General features: G+C 38.7%; 1 protein-coding gene across 1 annotated transcript in view; it reads left to right on the top strand.

Annotated features, from left to right (window-relative positions):
- The window catches only part of MPHOSPH9 (M-phase phosphoprotein 9), a 55,044-nt gene that overhangs the window by 236 nt on the left and 35,577 nt on the right, over positions 1–19,231 (top strand). Inside the window, 7 exon segments of the mRNA XM_079942337.1 lie at positions 1–164; positions 167–207; positions 9,461–9,550; positions 10,251–10,774; positions 11,704–11,827; positions 15,712–15,802; positions 17,241–17,329. Coding sequence (XP_079798463.1) covers positions 1–164; positions 167–207; positions 9,461–9,550; positions 10,251–10,774; positions 11,704–11,827; positions 15,712–15,802; positions 17,241–17,329 — 1,123 coding nt within the window.

Here is a 19,231-nt window from a genome sequence, read left to right as displayed (position 1 = left end):
CTTCCGCGGGCGTCGCACCTCCCTCTTTGGTGAGAGCTGGGGGCAGGACGGGGGAAGTGGACGCGCGCGCCGCGGCTCGGCCGTCTCTGCCCCCTTCCGATCATCCAATCGCAACCAAGACGCCGGGCGCGCGCACGCTCCCTCGAGTTTAACGGTCGCGAGAGGCGCTCGCCCGACACTGACATCGGCAGTGTGAACGGCGGCCAGGTAAGCGGCCGCCAGCCTGCGGGGAGCTGCCGGCCTGCGGGGAGCTGCCGGTCGCGGGAAACAGGGGACGCGACTCGAAGACACCAAGTTAGCGGCCCCCTGAGTGTGCTGATGTGTTAGGGCGGGGGAAAGACAACACTCCCTCGACGCAACCTCAGCGGAGCGCGCGGCCGTGTGGGGGCTTTGCTCGCGGCAGTGCACCTTTTCTAGACTCTGCCCTTGAGTGACACCCGCGCGGCCCAATCGCTGAGCGCCTCTTCCCGAGGGGCGGGGGGCTTGAGGGATTTCTGTCTCTCTTTTTTTTTGACCAGCTTCCTGGGCTTAACTTTGAGAATCACGATTGTAGTTGTTGGACCGGTGGTTTTAACTACAGCTTCCCTGCTGCCTACAATTTAGGCAACTGCGTGGGTTCTCCTCGCCTTCATACTTTAACCCGAGAGCCGCCGCCAGCAGCTGCGGTCTGGCTGTGAGCGCGAGAACGTCAGGATCTGGCCTCAAAACCTGAAATCATGCCTTCTTTCCCCCTCTCAGGCTCCCACCAAAGCAAAACGCCTGGTTAACTTTTATATTCTCAGCAGACCCCCATCAGTCGTTCCTCTACCCCCTAACTCCCTTTTTCTGCTAGGAGCTGGGGCCATCAAAAGCGTCATATTTTGTTGATGGGAGATATAAAAGTCTCTGTTCTTATACGCATTCTCCATCAGGTTCTTAAAATTTTGCATTGTATATCTTTTTTTTAAATTTTAATTCATCCCCCACTCTCCCACCCATTCCTCCCCACCCTCACGCTCTGCTGGGAAAGCATCATCGCATTTCAAGATCCATCTGGATCTACTGCATCCGGATTAACTCAACGGGGGAAATTATAGATGGGGTTGCAGGCCGATCCGCGTCCCTGGAGAGCTTGTGTTTTCCTGCTGGAAGAGCAAGGTGATTTGAATCCAGGTATTTTCGTTGCCAGATGGAAGGTGCAGCCCCTGACTTTTTCAATACCCCATTTATCGTTGGTGATGGGCTGAGTCACTGGGGAGAAATCCGTTTAGCTAGGTCCGGTTACCCTTGGCCTTCACACCTGTCCCTGAAGGAAATGGTTCCTTTGTGAGCTGATGCTCTCAAGGTTGTGCTTTGTAAAACCAGGCCCTAGAAAGTGGGAACCTAGAGGAACCAGAATAATAGGTAATTTTCCTCTATTGCACCCCCTGAAATTTCCATCTTGTAAGCAGCATATGTTTTCTCTATTCTTCCCCCTCCCCACCCACTTACTCCTGGCTTTTTTTTAAGGACATGAATTCCTTAAGAAGCAGGCATGCTGTTTGACTTGTTATAGCCAGTTTACCTCTGTACATCTAGCTTCAGTTAAATTTTAGTGGACCTGGCAAATAGTTTATTTTTTAAGAAGTGATAATATGCACAGAGTACAAAAGTACTCTACGTATACAGTATATAGTGCACTCCTTCCACTCCCACCTTGCAGCCAGTGGGGAAACGACCACTGTTAACAGTTTAATTGGCTGTTTTCAGTACCAGATTCAATATAGATACCAAGTAGTTCCCATTCATCTATTCACTGTATAAATCAACAAGCATGGATACTTGGTAGAATTTATTAAAGGAATGAACAAGGCACGTATCAATAAGTATTCCAGTTGTTACACAGTAGAATTGTGTCTGGAACCTTGATTATTAAGCACATAAAATTGTGAAATATTACCTGAAAAGGTACTACTACTTCTGCAAATCAGAAGATTTGTAGATTTTTTATTGACCTAACCACTGGACTGCCAGGGAATTCCCTTTGCCATAATGTTTTAAATGTTTATCCACATTGTAGCATAAATCAGTGCTTTGTTCTTTTCTATGACTGAAAAATATTCCATTATACAGATACACAACATTTATTTATCCATTCATCAGTTGATGGACATTTGGGTTGTTTCTGAATTTTGGCTTATTATGAATAATGTTGCTATCCTTAATGTAGATTTGTATAAAAGGATTAAGGTTTCCACAGTCTTGAAAAGACAGTTGCTAGGTTTAATGGCTTTTTATAATAGTTTTTGTTCTTCATTCATTTTCAGACTCTCCTGGGACCTTCAGACATTTCACAGTCTGAATGTCAGCAGCTGAAAATGCCTTTAGACGATGAAGCATCTGAAGATGACTCAGATTCAGTTTCTTCAAACAGTGCAAGAGCCTACATTTTCCAGTGAGAGAGTGTAACAATTTCTGTACGCTATGGAAGATTTTGACTTGGGGAAACCCTTACAAAAAGCTTCATCTTCTGTAGAATCTGATATAAAAAATTCTCCCCATTCTCTTGGACTGAACTTAAGTACTAATAGGTAAGAATGGGATAGATTTTTTTTTAATGTAATGACAAATCAAAATAACTTTATTTGCATAGTTTGCCAGTTTATCCAAATAGTGTCATAGTTACTGATTTGCATTTAAAAAACCCCAAAACTATGATCAGGAACTGTTCGAGGACAGTTGTTTGGGTTAAGAATAGTTTCAATCCTTTCATGTTTTTCATTTCTCCCAGAGATGTATTTTTGCATGGGGAACATTGTGAAAAAATTTGTTTTGCTAGTTGGAGTTTTCTTTACACTTTTTTTGTTTTCGGTAAATTACAACTATATCTTTAAAATTTAGTTGTCTAAATATTGTTTCTCCATTTTGAAGTTAAGAGGACAAATAATGTTTCATATTGCAGAAATACCTCACCAGTCTGGAAAGTAGCAATTAAAGTTGAATACTAGGAAGTAAGCAAAAAAGCAGGCTCTGAGTTGACAAACTAGATGCTATCAAACAATGCATTTTATGCATTTTCTTTTTAAACTATCCCATGTTTGGTTTGTTTTTAATCAGGGCCTGTTTACTCTCATTTTGTACATAGTCTGGCAAGTTGATTATTTGGTTTCTAAATTACAGTAGGTTAAAAACAGCAAAGAGGCAGGGACCACTGGAGAGGAGATCACCTATAAAAAGCAGGTACAATAAAACAAAAGCACAGCAGTCTGGGGCCTACTGGTAAAGGACCAAATTTACACACAGTAATAGGTCTTGAAGAAATTGTGTATTTTAAATAAATTAATTCCTTAAAAAATTTGTTCATTCTTTGGCCTCAGGATGAATTTAAGACAGCTTACAAGAATACATAAAAGAAGAGGAGAAAGCATAAATTAAAATAGGGAGGAAAGGGAAAAAAAAAAAGCACGGGATAAGGTCCAGAAATGTTGGCCATCGTAATCTATACCCACTTCCTGAATGTTGGCCACACTTTTTGTTTCCTGTATCATTTGACAGCCCCTTTGAGACCCACTTCTGGAAGAAACCCCTTTTAGAACATAGTGTCTGATTTACTTGGAGGAACTTGAATGTGCCTTTCTAATGAAAATTATGTAACTGAAGCGTCTCCCTTTTCATTGTGACTGGCAGTTAAATTGGCCAAATTTAAACTTGATTATTACACAACTATAATTGTATCTCTAACACTTAATGGACAACATATTATGTTCTTTCCCTTGAATTTTTTATTAGTATTTTCTCTGATCCTCTTTATTATTTTACTGTTATTTTCATTAGGTCCTCTTTTTAGCAAATGGTTTGTGAAACAAAGCAGAATATCAATAAATAAAGTGACCTTTCAACGGTTAGAATTTAAATAAATTTTAATGTCCCTAATTATGCCTTGTGGGTTTATAAAACAAATCTGAAATAAACTCATCTCAGATTCGGAAAAGCAGTCCTCCTGGAAAGAATCAGTGCTGTTTTACACGCTGGACGGGCTAAATAAGTCCTGAATATTTGCTGCTAATTTGGTTGGCACTAATTTTATTCAAAGACAGTGCAAAGATAAGCATCACCTTATCACACCAAATTAGGGGGATCCAGTTAACAAGACTTGACTGTAATTCTGGGCAATGGAGAAAGAATCTCCATAACAATAAAGGTCTGTTCTTACAGTGAGGTGAAATAATCCTCTGGAATAATTTAGATCGGAGTAGCTTGGAATTTTTCTTATTGTTTAGCAGAAACTTTTATTTTCTGCTGTACTCTGGAGTGTTCTCTCACTTCTGAAGAAGGTTTTTCTGTTGTGTTCTTAAAAATACAATTAAGTGCTGCCTGGCTTTTCACTGCTGTTTTCCCTTCGTGGACAAACTTGTGATCAGATTTTCAGCAAATGAGGTGCCATTAAGAAGGATTAAATATCAGTAGTTTTGTACTGCTCTGCTAAATCTTGAGCTGCTGAATTATTCAACACTTTGGTAGAATGAAGAAAACCATTTGAATTATTTATGTTTCAACAGAAGTAGTCCCCACCTTAGTACAAATGGGGTATCCTCTTTCTCAGGGAAGACCAGACCATCTGTAATTCAAGGTACAGTTGAAGTCCTAACCTCTTTAATGCAAGAGCTACACAACAGTGGAAAGACTGATTCGGAACTTTGGAAAAACTGTGAGGTATCTAGTTTTGTTTCATTTCTGGAATTAACAAAATAATTCTATTTATAGATATGCCTCTACTAAACTCTAAATTATTAGAAATGTATATCCTAAAGAGCATGATACTTAAGTTATTGCTAGAATAAAGTGGTCAAGGATATTAATTAGGGAACAATATAGAACAAATGTGAAAAATGATCAGAGGTATGTTTTAACAATATATTAGTGATTAGACATTCTAATTTATACTTTAAATGTGAACTAAAATATTGTCTTTGTTCATAAAAATGAGAATTCCAAAATTATTGATATTGTTACTAATTCTGATCTTTTAAGTAACTTATACAGAATTGTCATCATTTTGTAAAGCCTAAACCCACTTTGAAATATTTCTAATTATAAAGTAAGGCTTCCGTTTAATACCTTATCGCATTTAGCTGTGCTACATTGACTTATATTGGTTGTTCAGGTCAAGTGGTTCTTTCTTTTGTCCATAGGTTAAATTGTGACATAAAAATTTAACAGTTAAAAGAATACTTATAAATAAGTTTTGTTTCATGGAATAATGCCCAAGATAGACTTTTCCAAGGCTAGAATTGGTAACACTTTGTAGAAATGTGTAAAACATTATTATTAAATTCTTTAGAGAGCAGTAGATTTTATTGTAAATGTTAATCATAGTTTTAAAACTATGTAGAATAAATGGAATGAAAGATTATCTGGTTTAAGAATTCAGCAGCAGCCACCCCTAAGTGTAATTACTTATATTCATTATACATAATCATTGGAGTTATAAAAATGACTATTATGGCAAACTTAAAAGAAAACTGAGTTTTAAGTTTTGATACCTTTTTTTTCCCATATAACAACCAGTATGTGCTAGTGCAAATGACCTATAAAATGCCATTGTAAAATGATGTAAATAATAATGGAATGTTTTATGAAATGCTTCCCCTAGTATACTTACTCATTAGCTTATAATACCTGAATTGATATGCTTTAAAAAAAAAATGAGGCATTGCCTCAATGTGCCTTGACTTCTGACAAATTCATTTTTAAGTAGAAATTGTTACTTTTAGTCTTTGAAATCAACATCTTAAATCAGAATCAGAATATATTTGTGAATTTAAGACACAGATGATTACAAGCCAGAATACCAACCAGGTACTTACACCTTTTAACATCTGAACCAGTTTCTTTCTTTCTGCCCTTTGTTCTCCTGTGATCTAACAGATTATTTTTATTCTGTTGAGTATTAGTTGACTGCTTAATTTTTATAATGTAGGCATATAATTGATTATTCACTGAAGAGCTTCTTAAGCTATTTCTTACTTTGACAGAATATGAAATACTTTTTTGGCCATTTCAGTAAAATTTCCTGAATTTGTTTTGTGTGTTTTCATAGCCTATGAAAATAAAAGTCTCTGATGCTTTAGGGTAATGATTTAGAAAGAATGGGAAGGTGATGATTGCGCAAGTCTTATTTCCCTGAATTTCATGTTTACACCTTTCTTTTGGAATAGTAACATTTGTCTGATTTCTACCACTTATAAGAAACTAATCTACATTATTACAATAAAGAACTAAACCTCCACAGAGCTCTGGAAGAGATCTGGGGATGACCTGATTCTTTAGAATTCCTTTATAAAACGTATCTTCTGGGATTCTTAAGTTTATCACTGCTTAAACTTGGGAAGGTTATGTATTTTTATTAGATCAGGAAAGAATCTTTTAAGGCATTTCCATAGAAATACTTTAATACGTTCTTAAGTACTTGCTAATATTTCTATGATTGTAAGAAAAATTTAAAAGCACATCATTAACTAAATTATTTTAGCATTTTAACGATTTAGCACTACTGATTATGTATATAATAGTAATAGTTATGTGATAATTATTGAGTATTTGCCGGGCAGTATACTAGATACTTTCTGTCAGTGGCACTCAACCTTATTGGACTCAAAGCCCTGTTTTTATAACAGTTTTCAAAATAACATCAACTTATATTGTCCTGAAATGAAATTCACAGATAATATAACCTGCCTGTATCTGCTTTTTAAAAAAAAAATCAATGTAATGTCCTGTGCTATAAAAGAGGAATAATAGTTACTTATAATAAGATAATATGTAAATGTATAAATACTCAGACATATCCACATTAGAAAACATAATGTAGCAGCAGTCTGGTGTTTACTTCTATGTAGACTCACCTTGAACGCAGCAGCTATCAACACAGACTGATACATCTGCCTTGCACTGATGATCCAGCACTGCAACTGGTGACATGATTTTTTGAAATGGTGACTCATTTCTGAGCAAGTTCTGAAACATCTTGGTAGTTGCATTCCTGGACAATTTGGTGATTTGAAAACTATGCAAAATATGTATCATTCTTATAATATAAAATGGACACAGGACAGTTCTTTATTGTCAGGGACTATCCTGTGATTTGTATCCCTGGATCCTGCCCACTAAATGCTCGTGGTGCTCCCGCTATCCTCGTGACAACCATGACCTCACAGATTTTCAAAATATACTTCCCCCATTGAGATCACTGCTTTACGTGCATCACATTTAAATTTAAAATTTAGTCCTCTCAGCCACCTATGAGGTGTTGCTGTTCCCCTTTTATAAATTAGGAAACTGAGGCATAAAGAAGTTAAATTTACTTGTTCAGGACCACCCAGGTTGTTGGTGGAGAGGTGGGAGTCTGGCCTGGGAAAAGCCCATAGGATGTTTCCCAGGCCAGACTAGAGCAGCGGACGGCAGGAGCCCCCGTTCAGGCTAATAGCGCCAGGCACCTGCGCTCAGGGGAAAACTTGGCACCCATGCCCTCCAGCAGTATGTAAGATGCGGGTGGTGTACATAGGTTTAGTTGGAAATGAATAATAGCCCTTCTTAATAATTAAGTGTATAATGTTATTCACAGTATTAATAATATTCTTAAATTAGCTTACTTAAAATTAAAACATTAACAATAAAGTCTGACTTGGAAGAACAAAGTCTCCACTAATTTATGGCCTGAATGAACTCTATTCATTTGTATCCTAAATAAGAAAATGATGATAAGGATGTGATTAATCTCAAGTGTCTCACATACTATGAAGCCATTTTTTGTTAAGTAAATTGTTATTCTATCATAATTTAGTTTTATGTGAATAATAACTTTATTAGGATAAAAATAACTCCTAAAGGTATAGAGGTATAACTGAATAAGAAAACTGTTGCCTGATGATTTCTTTTATGTTTTGATTAATATAAGATACTTTATAAGTTGAGAAGGTAAGGGACTTGATTTGATCTAGTCCACCTTGTCCTGAAGTCAATTGATTTAGATTTCACGCTTCCTATCAGTACCATCGTATTTCATTTTAAGGCTTCCTTTTCCAGTCTTGAGGTTTTCTCCACTTTACCTTAATACCGTTATACAGGTTTCAACTTAATTCTGTTATATAAGTGGCTTTCCCCATGAACCTGAAGGGTCTCTGGATTGTGTAGTCTATAATACCAAGAAAAGCGCAGCTAGCAGTATCCATTGTTATACACTCGTTTAGACTGTATATCTGAGTGTCCACTCTTGGCCTTGTGTCCTAGGTGCTGGAGATGGGGTGGGCGCAGGGGTGGGAGACAGACAGGTTCACCAGGAGAACAAGTGAGAGACTTTCCGACTGTGGTAAACGCTCCGAAGGAACTAAACAGGGTGCCAAGAAAGAGAGAGAGTGACTGTGAGGGTGGTCTGGGAAACTCTTCGAGAGAAGATGATAATTGAGCTGAAATCGCAGAGGGGGAAGAAGCCAGCCATGTTGAGAACTGCGGAGAGGGCTTTCCAGGTAGAGGGTACAGCAAGTGCGAGACTTTTGAGGCGGAAGACAGTTTTGGCGTGTCCAGGGAACAGAAGGGGGCCAGCGAGGCTGGTGTGTGTCGAGAAAGGGACAGAGAGACTTGAGATGAAGCTGGGAGGTGTAGATGAGCCAGATCACGCAGGGCCCTGTAGGGAATGACCGGAGTGGAAAGGCACCGAAAGGTTTTAAACAGGGAAGCCAGTTGTGGTAGCTACTTGTTGACATTGTATGTTATTACATACGGTCTGTTACTGAAAGTAGACCAGCCTTTAGATTGAATTCAGCCTCTGGAGAAGTCTGTGCCCCCTCTCCTCCCGTGTTTTGGCCTAGTCTAATTATAAGAGCACTTAACTACTCTTGGGGGTCAGGATGGATCAGGACCTAAAAGTGGCCGTGAAGGGAATTATAGGTCACTTCCATAGGTTTTCAGAGTCATTTTTTCGTTCTTTTTCAGCTGCAGTGCTATAAAGCACTTTAATATCTGACTCTAAAAGAGGTTTTTTAACTTGAAGAACAACTAAATTAGGGATCAAATTCTCCTAATACTAAACTATTTGTTGTTTTAAGATGTGGGATTCTTTTTCTGGGTCCAGGTTAGTGTTTAAGAAAACCATTAGGTGTTATGAGGAAAGGAAGAGGGACTTAAGACAAATGTAAAGTACAACTAGCAGCAGTTCTTGATTAATCAGAAATGGTAGCAGATGACATCAAATTAAGATGCCATTTGAAAAAGAAGATTTACTCAGACCCTCAAATTTACTCAGACCACAGGTAACATAAGAAAGGGGTGCCCAATCCTATGTCCGTGTACTTTTGCATTAAATATAGTTTTATAATTAATTTAGCTTATGACTTTTACATTAAAAATACATTTTAAAAAAAGGCTCTTTCCCACTGGAGGAATATTTCTGTGAAATATTAGGTTAAAAATTTATGTCTAACTAAAATATTTTATAATTTACTAGACCAGGTGGTTACAACTATTCAATTTGGTGGAAAAACAATGCCAAGAGCAGATAGTTGCCCAGCAGGAACAGTTCCACAACCAAATTCAAGTAAGTTCTTTATATTGATTCTTGTTTTATATTGTAAGGTTTGCAGAAGAACCAATTAGTTAATTTTTTTTTCCCCTTTTTTTTTGGGAGAAGGAAGGATTCTTTACCTGCAGCAAATAAGGAGAACACCGGGGATCTTTTCCCAAAGCAGTGTCTCCCCAAACTGCAAAACTGGGGAAGTTTTAAACTAAGGGTACACGCATAATCGTGAGGGGGCTTAAGCAGAGGAGAACTCAGCATAGAATTGGGACAGAGGTCCACAGAGTCCAAAGCTGTAGTTGATTGAAGTCCGGAGGGTCAGCATCATCATTCCATCCTCCACCTGGGTGGGGGCCCGAGTTCCTGGTGTCAGCACTTACTGAAGCTCAGGTTCTTTGTGTCTCATCCCAGGAAGAATGCAGTGAGAGACAAAGTGATAGGTAAGAAGTAGATTTATTTATTTAGAGGTACACATTCCATATATAGGACTCGGTCTGTCTCAAAAGGTGAGAGTGGCCCTGCGAGAAATGCCAGAGTGTGGGCCATCTCAAAGATCCCAATTAGTTAGTTCTTTATATCAGTTTTGTTTATAAACTAAATATAATGCACATGTGTCATCTTTAGGGTAATATCTCATTTTTAAACACAATATTTTAAGACATTTATAAAAATGTGATGTTAATATACATCCTTAGCCAAACCTGTAACTTTTTATTTTCAGCGTATACAGAAGGAGATAAAAAATTTAGTCAAGTTACAGACCAATAATGCTTCCTGGGCTTCCTGTGATAGAAGTTCTTTAAGCAGACAAATATCTTCAGAAAGTCAAATGGGTTTTTTTTCTGAAAACAGTGAGAGAAATGAATCTGTTATCAGTTATCCCAAGTCTAAAGAACCTGAAATGCAGCGAGAAACATCCATGTCACAACCAGACTGCAATGTGGATAGTAGCTCAGTGAGCAGTGGGTATGGTACCTTTTGTGTCTCAGAACTAAATACCTACAAACCTAAGGACGCTCAAGAGTTCATGGAGCACGCAGAGGTTTCTAAAGGACAGTTTGGAGCACCGGTGGTGCAAAAGGAGTCACTTGTAGATGGTGTGAAAAACCAGAGTTTTTATATACATACAAATGAAGAATTTTGTGCATCTTTAAAGGAAGATACTCCCATTTTTCCTGGTGAATTTGAACACAGTTTTCTTGGTGAAAATAAGATTTCGGAAGTATACAGTGGAAAAACAGATAAGTAAGTAGAATTTCTCCATCACTTGAAGGGAGTTTGACTTGTTTATTACATTTATAATAAGCTAAACATGTTTAGTAAATACAGCTGCTTTTAGTTGGAATGAGATGTGTTTGAATGTCTATCAGTTTTATCAAATTGTTTTATTTACTGCCTGTGGAAAAAACTGAAATTAACAAAGCACACTACATGCTAATGACATCTGTCTTCCCATTTACAATGTTATAAGACTACTAAAACTCTTAAGGTGAGAGGCCTTGCCAGAAAAGTACCTTTTGTATTTTCTAGTCACTATCGACTTGCTGAAAATTAGAGTATAGGACTGCATCAACAGTGGAATTTTGTCACACATGTTCATATAATTTAAAACAAAAAATTATATATAAGCATACTCAGTTTTATGTTTATAAGAAGAGATTTTTGTAAGTTAAATGACATTTTGATTGACCCAGGTAAAAGAAACTTTTGGTAAAAGAAACTTTGGCTGAATGTTTGTAAAGCAAATAATCACTTAAAATTATGTTCCGTTTTATGTCTCTGACATATGTCATCCAGTGTAAGGTATTTTGCTGTGGCAACACAATCTTGGGTACCCATAAGTATAATTATAAGTCCATCTAAATAAGTATGCTTTCACTGTGGAGATATACTGAGTACTTGAAGGGGCCACTATGGTGGTTTTTGTTCTGTTCCATGGCGACAGACTATAAGTATTGTTAATCACTGCTAGTCAGTCTTTTTCCTCATTTTGCCTTTAATAGTAAGATATTGTAAAAAGAAATTTATGTGAATCAATAAAAATCCATCCTCTCTCTGCTATCAGAAAAACAACTCAAAGCATTTTCCACTGACATAGTATCTACTAGTGTTTAGTTTTATCTGTGAAGGACAGCATTTAAAGAGAGGTGTTTTGTTTTTTTCTTTTTAAATAGTAAATCTATAACATCATGGGCTCAAAAGCTGAAGCAGAACCAACCAAAGAGAGCACATAAAGAAGAGGGGTGTTCAAAACCTATGCAAGGAAATGAGCAAACCAGGAAATCACCAATTGAGAAAGTAGGTGACAAGTCACTTGACTCTGGCATGCTTCATCTATGGACAATTAGGATAATTATGTTGAGTTTACCACATGTTCATTAACATAAGTTTTTTGCCCTTTGTTTTGTATTGTTAATTTGTTCCATTGACATACCTTTTTTGGTGTCTCAAAGGATGGGAAACGATGCTCCAATTAGTGGTTCTTTAGTAGACTGGAAATCAAAACCAGTGAGAGATAAAGTACTACTAAAAAAAAAGGAAACATTTTGTAAAGGTCCTAATTCTCTTTGTACTGCAAATGTTTACGAGTAATACATTGTTTTTTAAAAAACCCTCAAATAATTTGTTCTGCTGTTAAGTTGTAATAAGTAGTACTCTATGTGTGAACGCTTTAAGATGCCATTATAAAAACAGTTGAAGCTTGGACAACTCTGAATTTATAATCCAAGTTGTAAGAGATTGAATTCTAAACATTCATTTAATTCCTTTTGCTCATATAGCAGCTGCTTTTGTTAACGAGCTGTAGCTACTGAGTAAGTTTTAAACATCTTTAAAGACCTTTTGGCCTAAATTGTCATAGAATAACATTGTTCAGTATAATACATTGAAATCGCAAAGACAAGTCTCTCTACAATCTTGATTCCTTTAGAAACTGGCCATGTCTTGATCATCCTAAACATAGTCTTTCCATCTTCCTTTGAAAAAGATCTATTAAAGAATAGAAGTTGTGGGGACATTCCTGGTGGCGCAGTGGTTAAGAATCCGCCTGCCAGTGCAGGGGACACGGGTTCGAGCCCTGGTCCAGGAAGATCCCACATGCCCGCGGAGCAACTAAGCCCGTGCGCCACAACTACTAAAGCCTGTGCTCCTAGAGCCCGTGCTCCGCCACAAGAGAAGCCCCCGCAATGAGAAGCACATGCACTGCAATGAAGAGCAGCCTCTGCTCGCCGCAGCTAGAGAAAGCCCACACACAGCAACAAAGACCCAATGCAGCCAAAAATAAATTAATTTAAAAAAAAATAGAAGTCGTAAGAAGGCAGTCCCCCAGCCTTCATAAGGCAATATTTCTCTTTCAGTCATTTTTCTTTCTTCAGCCCATTGATACTTAGGCTTCTTGATATCATCATTTTTTTAACTTACTCACATTTGTGTTGAGGAGGGAAATGAAGGTGAGGAAGCTACATGAACCGTCAAGCCTCGGGGGCTGGTGCTGTATTGGTAGCTCTGTTCTTTTGAACCTGTGTGCCGTCAAGCATGGTATATCCTTATTTGGTGTGGTGACATAAAAGCATTTGGAGACTGAGGTGAAAGTTGTTTTTTTCATTGGAATAGGTTGGCAGAAATGGAGAATGTTTTCATATATAGTAGCTTCATTTTTTCTGTTTTTACCTTAACTGAAACTCAGTTTGTGGAGACTTTTTCACTTCTGATGAACTTTGGATTTGTGGTGTGTAACTTGGTGGATTCACTGTCTTTTGCGACTGTGGATCGGTATTTGTTCTGTGTAGCCCTGTGGTTTCCGGAATTTGCTGCACATTGGAGTCACGTGAGGAGCCTTAAAACTCTACTTATGACTGGCCGCCAGCCCCAGGTGGTCTGTCCTCATTGGTGCAGTTGTGACCTATGATCAGGTGGTTTAAAAGCTCCTCAGGTGATTCTTATGTGCTGTAAAGCCTGGAACCAATGATCTAGCCTAATTTTCTCCCTTGATTCCGTGGAGAATCGACAAGCAGCTGAAGGATCAGAGACACTGCCTGAGAAATATGCCCTTGCGGGGGATAGGTCTACCTAGTAGCCTGTTCTGCCTCTGGGGATGTCAGTTGCGCAGGGGGTAAAGCTGTGATGAGGGCATGATTCCGTTTGGATTTTTCCTTTTCTTTGATCATTTCTGGACAAGTTTTATTTTTCCTATTTTTTAAAGGTGAATTAGATATTTTTGCTATTAAATCATTAGGGGAAATCAAGTTTCTTTGGTGTGTCCAAGTTTTAAATGGCTTTCAGGTAGTGGTGGTTATTGAATCAGACACCACACCTGAAATGCACTTCTTACCTGCATAATTCTGGATCAAATTCTGTGGATTCACAAAAGTTGGAACTTTCTTCTTTAGTTCATCCTTTCTCTTCTCCCATTGTTTCTTTTTCCATTTTCAGTCTAAATCCAGGGAATCTCTATGATCAGAATCTCCTGGGATCCAATTTTCTTTTTATACAAGGTAGTTTATTTGGGGTCCTAGCGATCTTGAAGCATGTCTTGAAATTGGATATTGTTTAGCACAAGGATTTTCCAAAGCTCAAGTCGGTCTTTGTTTCCTTGGTCCTTTGTCTGGGACAGACTGGCTGTTACCATTTCCCCAGGTGTGGGCTCCATGGTGGTTTTTCAGATGCTGCTAGACTGTTACTGATGAAGATCCTGTGCTAGGCTGAGGCCAGCTTCTTGGGAAGGGCTTTCCTTGCACCATACTTTCGTTGCTCTTCAAAAGCCAGGCCTGTTTTCTTCAGCCGATGCCTTGTGGCCCGGAAGAGTGCAGCAGGCAGCCGTGTGAGGTGAGCCCCCTCCAGCCAAGGGGGCGTGTGTCGACTGAGCACGTTAAGGTTTACACCAAAGAACCAGGAAAAAGTCAAAATATTTTAATTGGGATTTTTCACTTATTCTTCTGCAGTCAGCTTCTCTTGGTCTGTTAAGTACAGAGACGCAACAGAAATTTGAACCAGGTAGGCGTTTTAGGAGAGACATTTGATGAAAAGGAGGCTAAAGTGGTGCCTTAGAAGGCTGAGGGGATAACCCCTCCTTGGTATACAGAATGTCATCAGCTTAGTGTGCTTTTGCTTTTGCAGTGGGTTCACAGGTGGTTGTAAGCAAATAGAGCTAAATACTTTTTAACGGGAATTAAAAGTTTGATGGTGGTGAAACTCATAAGAAAAATTCTGATGAAAATCACATATCTCTCTGGGGAAACACAGATTTCTTGTGACAATGCCAGAGATATTGTGAAGAGAATTTAGCTTAGAATTTTTATTAGAATTGAGGATAAGTAAGCATTTTTAGCCTTTTCTGGTAACCAATTATTTGCATATAAGATGTAGTCTACTATTTAAAGTTCATAATAATTATTGATATGCAGTTTTCAGAGTTGATTTATTGTCTTAATGATAAAAATGAATTGTTCTGGCTTTTACACTAATTTTTATACTAAACGACTTTAATTCTAGGCACTTGAAATTTCTTTTGGAAGTCGATGGCAAATTATAAATACATTTTCTCTTTTTAAAAAAATTAATTTATCTTTGGTTGTGTTGGGTCTTTGTTGCTGTGCGCGGGCTTTCTCTAGTTGTGGTGAGCGGGGGTTACTCTTCATTGCTGTGAACGGGCTTCTCATTGCAGTGGCTTCTCTTGTTGAGGAGCATGGGCCCTAGGTGCACAGGCTTCAGTAGTTGTGGCATGCAGGCTCAGTAGTTGTGGCTCACGAACTTTAGAGCACGGGCTTAGTAGTTTTGGCGAACGGGCTTAGTTGCTCCGCGGCATGTGGAATCTTCCCGTACCAGGGCTCGAACCCGTGTCCCCAGCATTGGCAGGTGGATTCTTAACCACTGCGCCGCCAGGGAAGTCCATAAATGCATTTTCATTCTGCACTCATATTGTCTGCTTCCGGTTTCCTCTTTCATCTCCACAGAGAATCAAAATAAACTTTTGTAAATTACACAGGAATAGAAAATCCTTCATTGTTGATTCCTATCATTTTGCGATTCTTGTAACCATGGGGAAAACCAGGCTTGCTTTCTTTGTGAACCTCTGAAAGTTTCTCTGCGCCTGGGTTTGACACCTGGCTCTTACTCCTTGTGTCAGCAGTCTGTGCCTAAGGATTTTTAGCTGGCAACTAATGGCTTTCTTTCTTGAATTGTAGTCTGATTTCACTGCTGCTACACATTCTCGAGCTTTTTACCTCAACAAACCAGATGAGAGTCCAAATTGTTGGATGTCTGATTCAGGAACAGGTATGATACTTATATTTCTAAAGAGTTTTTTTCAAAATAATAACGTGTGCATTTCTCATAGGGTGATAATCATGTATATTAGAGTGGTTTCTGTAAAAGTATTATGTGTTGTCTTGTGCCTCTGGTAGCTGTAACTTCCTTACTTGCCTTACTTTGTGTTACAAGTTCTGTAAAGATAGAAAGCAGTACTTTTGCAATTATTTCAAACAGCTGCAAAAATCATCTCAGCATTTTTCAGATACTCCAAAATGAATTAAGAAATTCAAACTGTCTGTAAGCCATTCTTTACTCTCCACGGTGAGCTTATTTTAGCTTTAATGGCTTTACATACTGACTCCTTTTTTCCACAATCCCACATCCAATTCAGGATGAATTAGCTTTGCCTTGTGAAAATTACCATGATCTGATCACCTGTCACCACCTTCCTGCTCTCACCCTAACAGAGCCCCATCACCTGTCCCCTGTGTTCCCGCGAGCTTCCTAACCAGCCTCCTTGCTTTCACCCTTGCAGCTTCCATCTGTTCTCAACACAGTAGCCAATGTGATCCTTTTTAAAGACAGGTCAGATCTTGTGACTCCTCTGCTCAAGCCCTGCGGTGGTTCCACTTCCCTCAGAATAACAGTCGGGAGGGAGTCTGTCCTTACAGAGGCCTGCAGGCCCGGAGACATCTAGCTCTGCTCTTTGACCTCACTGTCTGGGGCTCTCTCCCTTTCTCTGCTTCAGTAGAGAGGCTGTTTGCTCAAATATGCCAGATAAGTTCTCATTTTAGGGCTTTTGCTTTGGCTGCTTCCTGTATGTGGAATGTTCTCCCCCGCCCCTTACAGGGGAGCTCCCTCATATATGGCTAACACGGCCAACCCTGACCACCCTATTCAGAAAGAGCGCCTGCCCCCCCTTCCACACGCACTGCATATCCCCTTACACTGATTTGTAACTTTTACTAGAGTGCTCACCACCTTCTGACATACTGTGTGTACTGTATGATTGACTTACGGCTCACAGCTCACTCTTCACGCCTCCTCCTCCCCAGCTGGTACAGTAAACGCTCAATAAGGATTTGACTTATTGAATTCTTTAGATTGCTTCTGTGTATGTCTGTACTGTGCGTAAAGGAATTGTCTTTAAAAAAATATTTTAAATTGCACGTGTTTATCTTGACTTTTAATAATATGATAGTTCAGTTTAAAATATTTGGATCATTAAGTTAGGACTCTTACATGGCAAGGCATTTATGTGAATTTTTTCCCTTCCAAATTCAATTTCCTGTATCCAGATAGCCAAAAACTTCCCGTATTTAATTTTCTTTAGGTAAAAATAAGTTATTCTAGAACACATACTTCCCATGTTTAATTTTCTTTAGGTAGAAATAAGTTACTCTAAAAGCATTTTTGTTCTTTTTCCTCACCCTTATCTATTCTGTGTATTTGTTCACATTAGGACTGACTTACTGGAAACTGGAGGAGAAGGACACGTATCACTCTCTGCCTGAGACTCCAGCCTCCTCCACGGATATATCACCAAGCCAGGTAATTTAATAACCCACGATGCACGTGTGTATTTGTTGTACAATTGTATATACTGGTTCATTTACAAAGTTTGTATTTTTCAATTGCTGATATACAGAAGAAAGCGTGGGCTTTAAATCATATCTGCCTGCTTTCAGGTTTGGTCTCTGTCGTTGACTGCCTGTGTGATCTTAGGAACGTTACTTAAAAATGGAATTAAAAATGCCTGGTTAGTGTGTTATGAAATTAAATGACATGGTTTTGTGCCCACTATTTTAAATATAGTAGGTACACAAATAAACTTCTTCCCCCGTTCCCAGGCGTGGTTTTGATTTTCTGTTCTGTTACACCCTCACGCTGATCCGTTTGTATCATAATTATGAGCAATTTAATTTGCTGTTTTGATTTTCTTTGAGCAAGAAATGTAAATATTTTGTTGACTTCAGAGCAAAGAAATAAAAATATCCAGTATGTGTACATCGATGTATATATCTCACTTCTGTGTTTAGATCAGGAGATGAGAGAACAGGTTGGAGGAAAGGAGAGATACAATTAAAGTAACCAGGAGAGCTGTAAACACGAGTGACAGGCATAGATGGACAGGACAACATGGGACCAGTGTATTTTTGGACATCGGAGTCCCAGAGAGGGTGGGAACCAGCATTCTGTCCTTCAGGAAAGGAGGAAAAAAGAGACAGATAAACACTAAGAAGGAAGGGGGGGAAGTGAGATTGAGGGGTCTGGGAGACTCGGTGGGCTTTGCAACTACAGGGCTCACTGCGTGTGTTTCTTGGTCTTCAACATCAGTAAATTAACACTATATTTTGTTGACTCAAAATACAAAGTTGCCATCAATTTTAAGACTTCCTGTTTCATATTCTAGCAAGAAAAAAAATTCATCAATCCGACGGATACAAAGCTTATCCCTTAGAATTTATATTTTGTAGACTTAAACATGTATTTTTATCCTATAATTCTCGTACACACTTATGGATAATATAAGTGAAGTAAATTAGTTGAAACTTCTTTACCTACAGGAGCTTACACTCCACACTCCTCTCTTTTTAAGTCAGTGTTGGTTTCTGTGTTTTCCACGTGCCATTTCGCTTGGGCCACCAAGAGCATTGGTGACTTGGCATTTCTTTAAAAAAGGATGAAAGGCCTTGGTGCTGAGTTTTTACCTGGCTTAGTAGTTATGTAGGACTGGCCTGCTTTTGACTCTCAGATGGGGAATGTTGCTAAACATGTCTGATTCACTGTCCCTTAAATATTGCTTCTCAGGGGTTCCAGCGTAGCCTCTAGGATTTTCTTCCAAGCTGCTGACAACTATTTGGCCAATTTTGAAAGCTTTTCTATTTGCTTATGAGCAGGCAGTGACAATTATGTCACAGCTGCTACTTGACCAAAGGCATTTGTAAGATGCTGTTAATTACAAGAGACATCCTCACTTCAGAGATGTTAAAATATGACAAGAAGAGAAATCATAAAAGCGGTGAAAAGGAAACTCCCTAGCAGTCCAGTGGTTGGGACTCTGAGCTCTCACTACCGAGGGCCTGGGTTCAGTCCCTGGTCGGGGAACTAACATCCCACAGGTCACCCGGCACACCAAAAAAAAAAGGTGGTGAAAAATATTACCTCGTATTACAGTGAGCTGTAAATAGCATAGTAAATAGCATGTTCACCCAGGGCAGGATTCCTCAGGCTGTAGCCATAGTCCAAGAGCTGCTGCTTGGCATAGATTTCAGTGACTGAAAAGGCTTCCAGGTTGTTGGTGTATAAAAAGTAAAAATTCAAAGCAGGATTATAGAAATTGTGGTAAATTTTAAGGGTTTACATTTAACAAATTAATGCCTTTAATGCACACACAAAAAGTATAATTAATTGTCTTTTTCGCAAGCTAGTTATAGAGTTTATTAAAAAAAC

Source organism: Stenella coeruleoalba, assembly GCF_951394435.1.
Source record: "Stenella coeruleoalba genome assembly, chromosome: 14".
Taxonomy (NCBI): domain Eukaryota; kingdom Metazoa; phylum Chordata; class Mammalia; order Artiodactyla; family Delphinidae; genus Stenella; species Stenella coeruleoalba.
The sequence above is the reverse complement of the archived record's forward strand: the minus strand, read 5'-3'. Positions and strand labels throughout refer to the sequence as shown.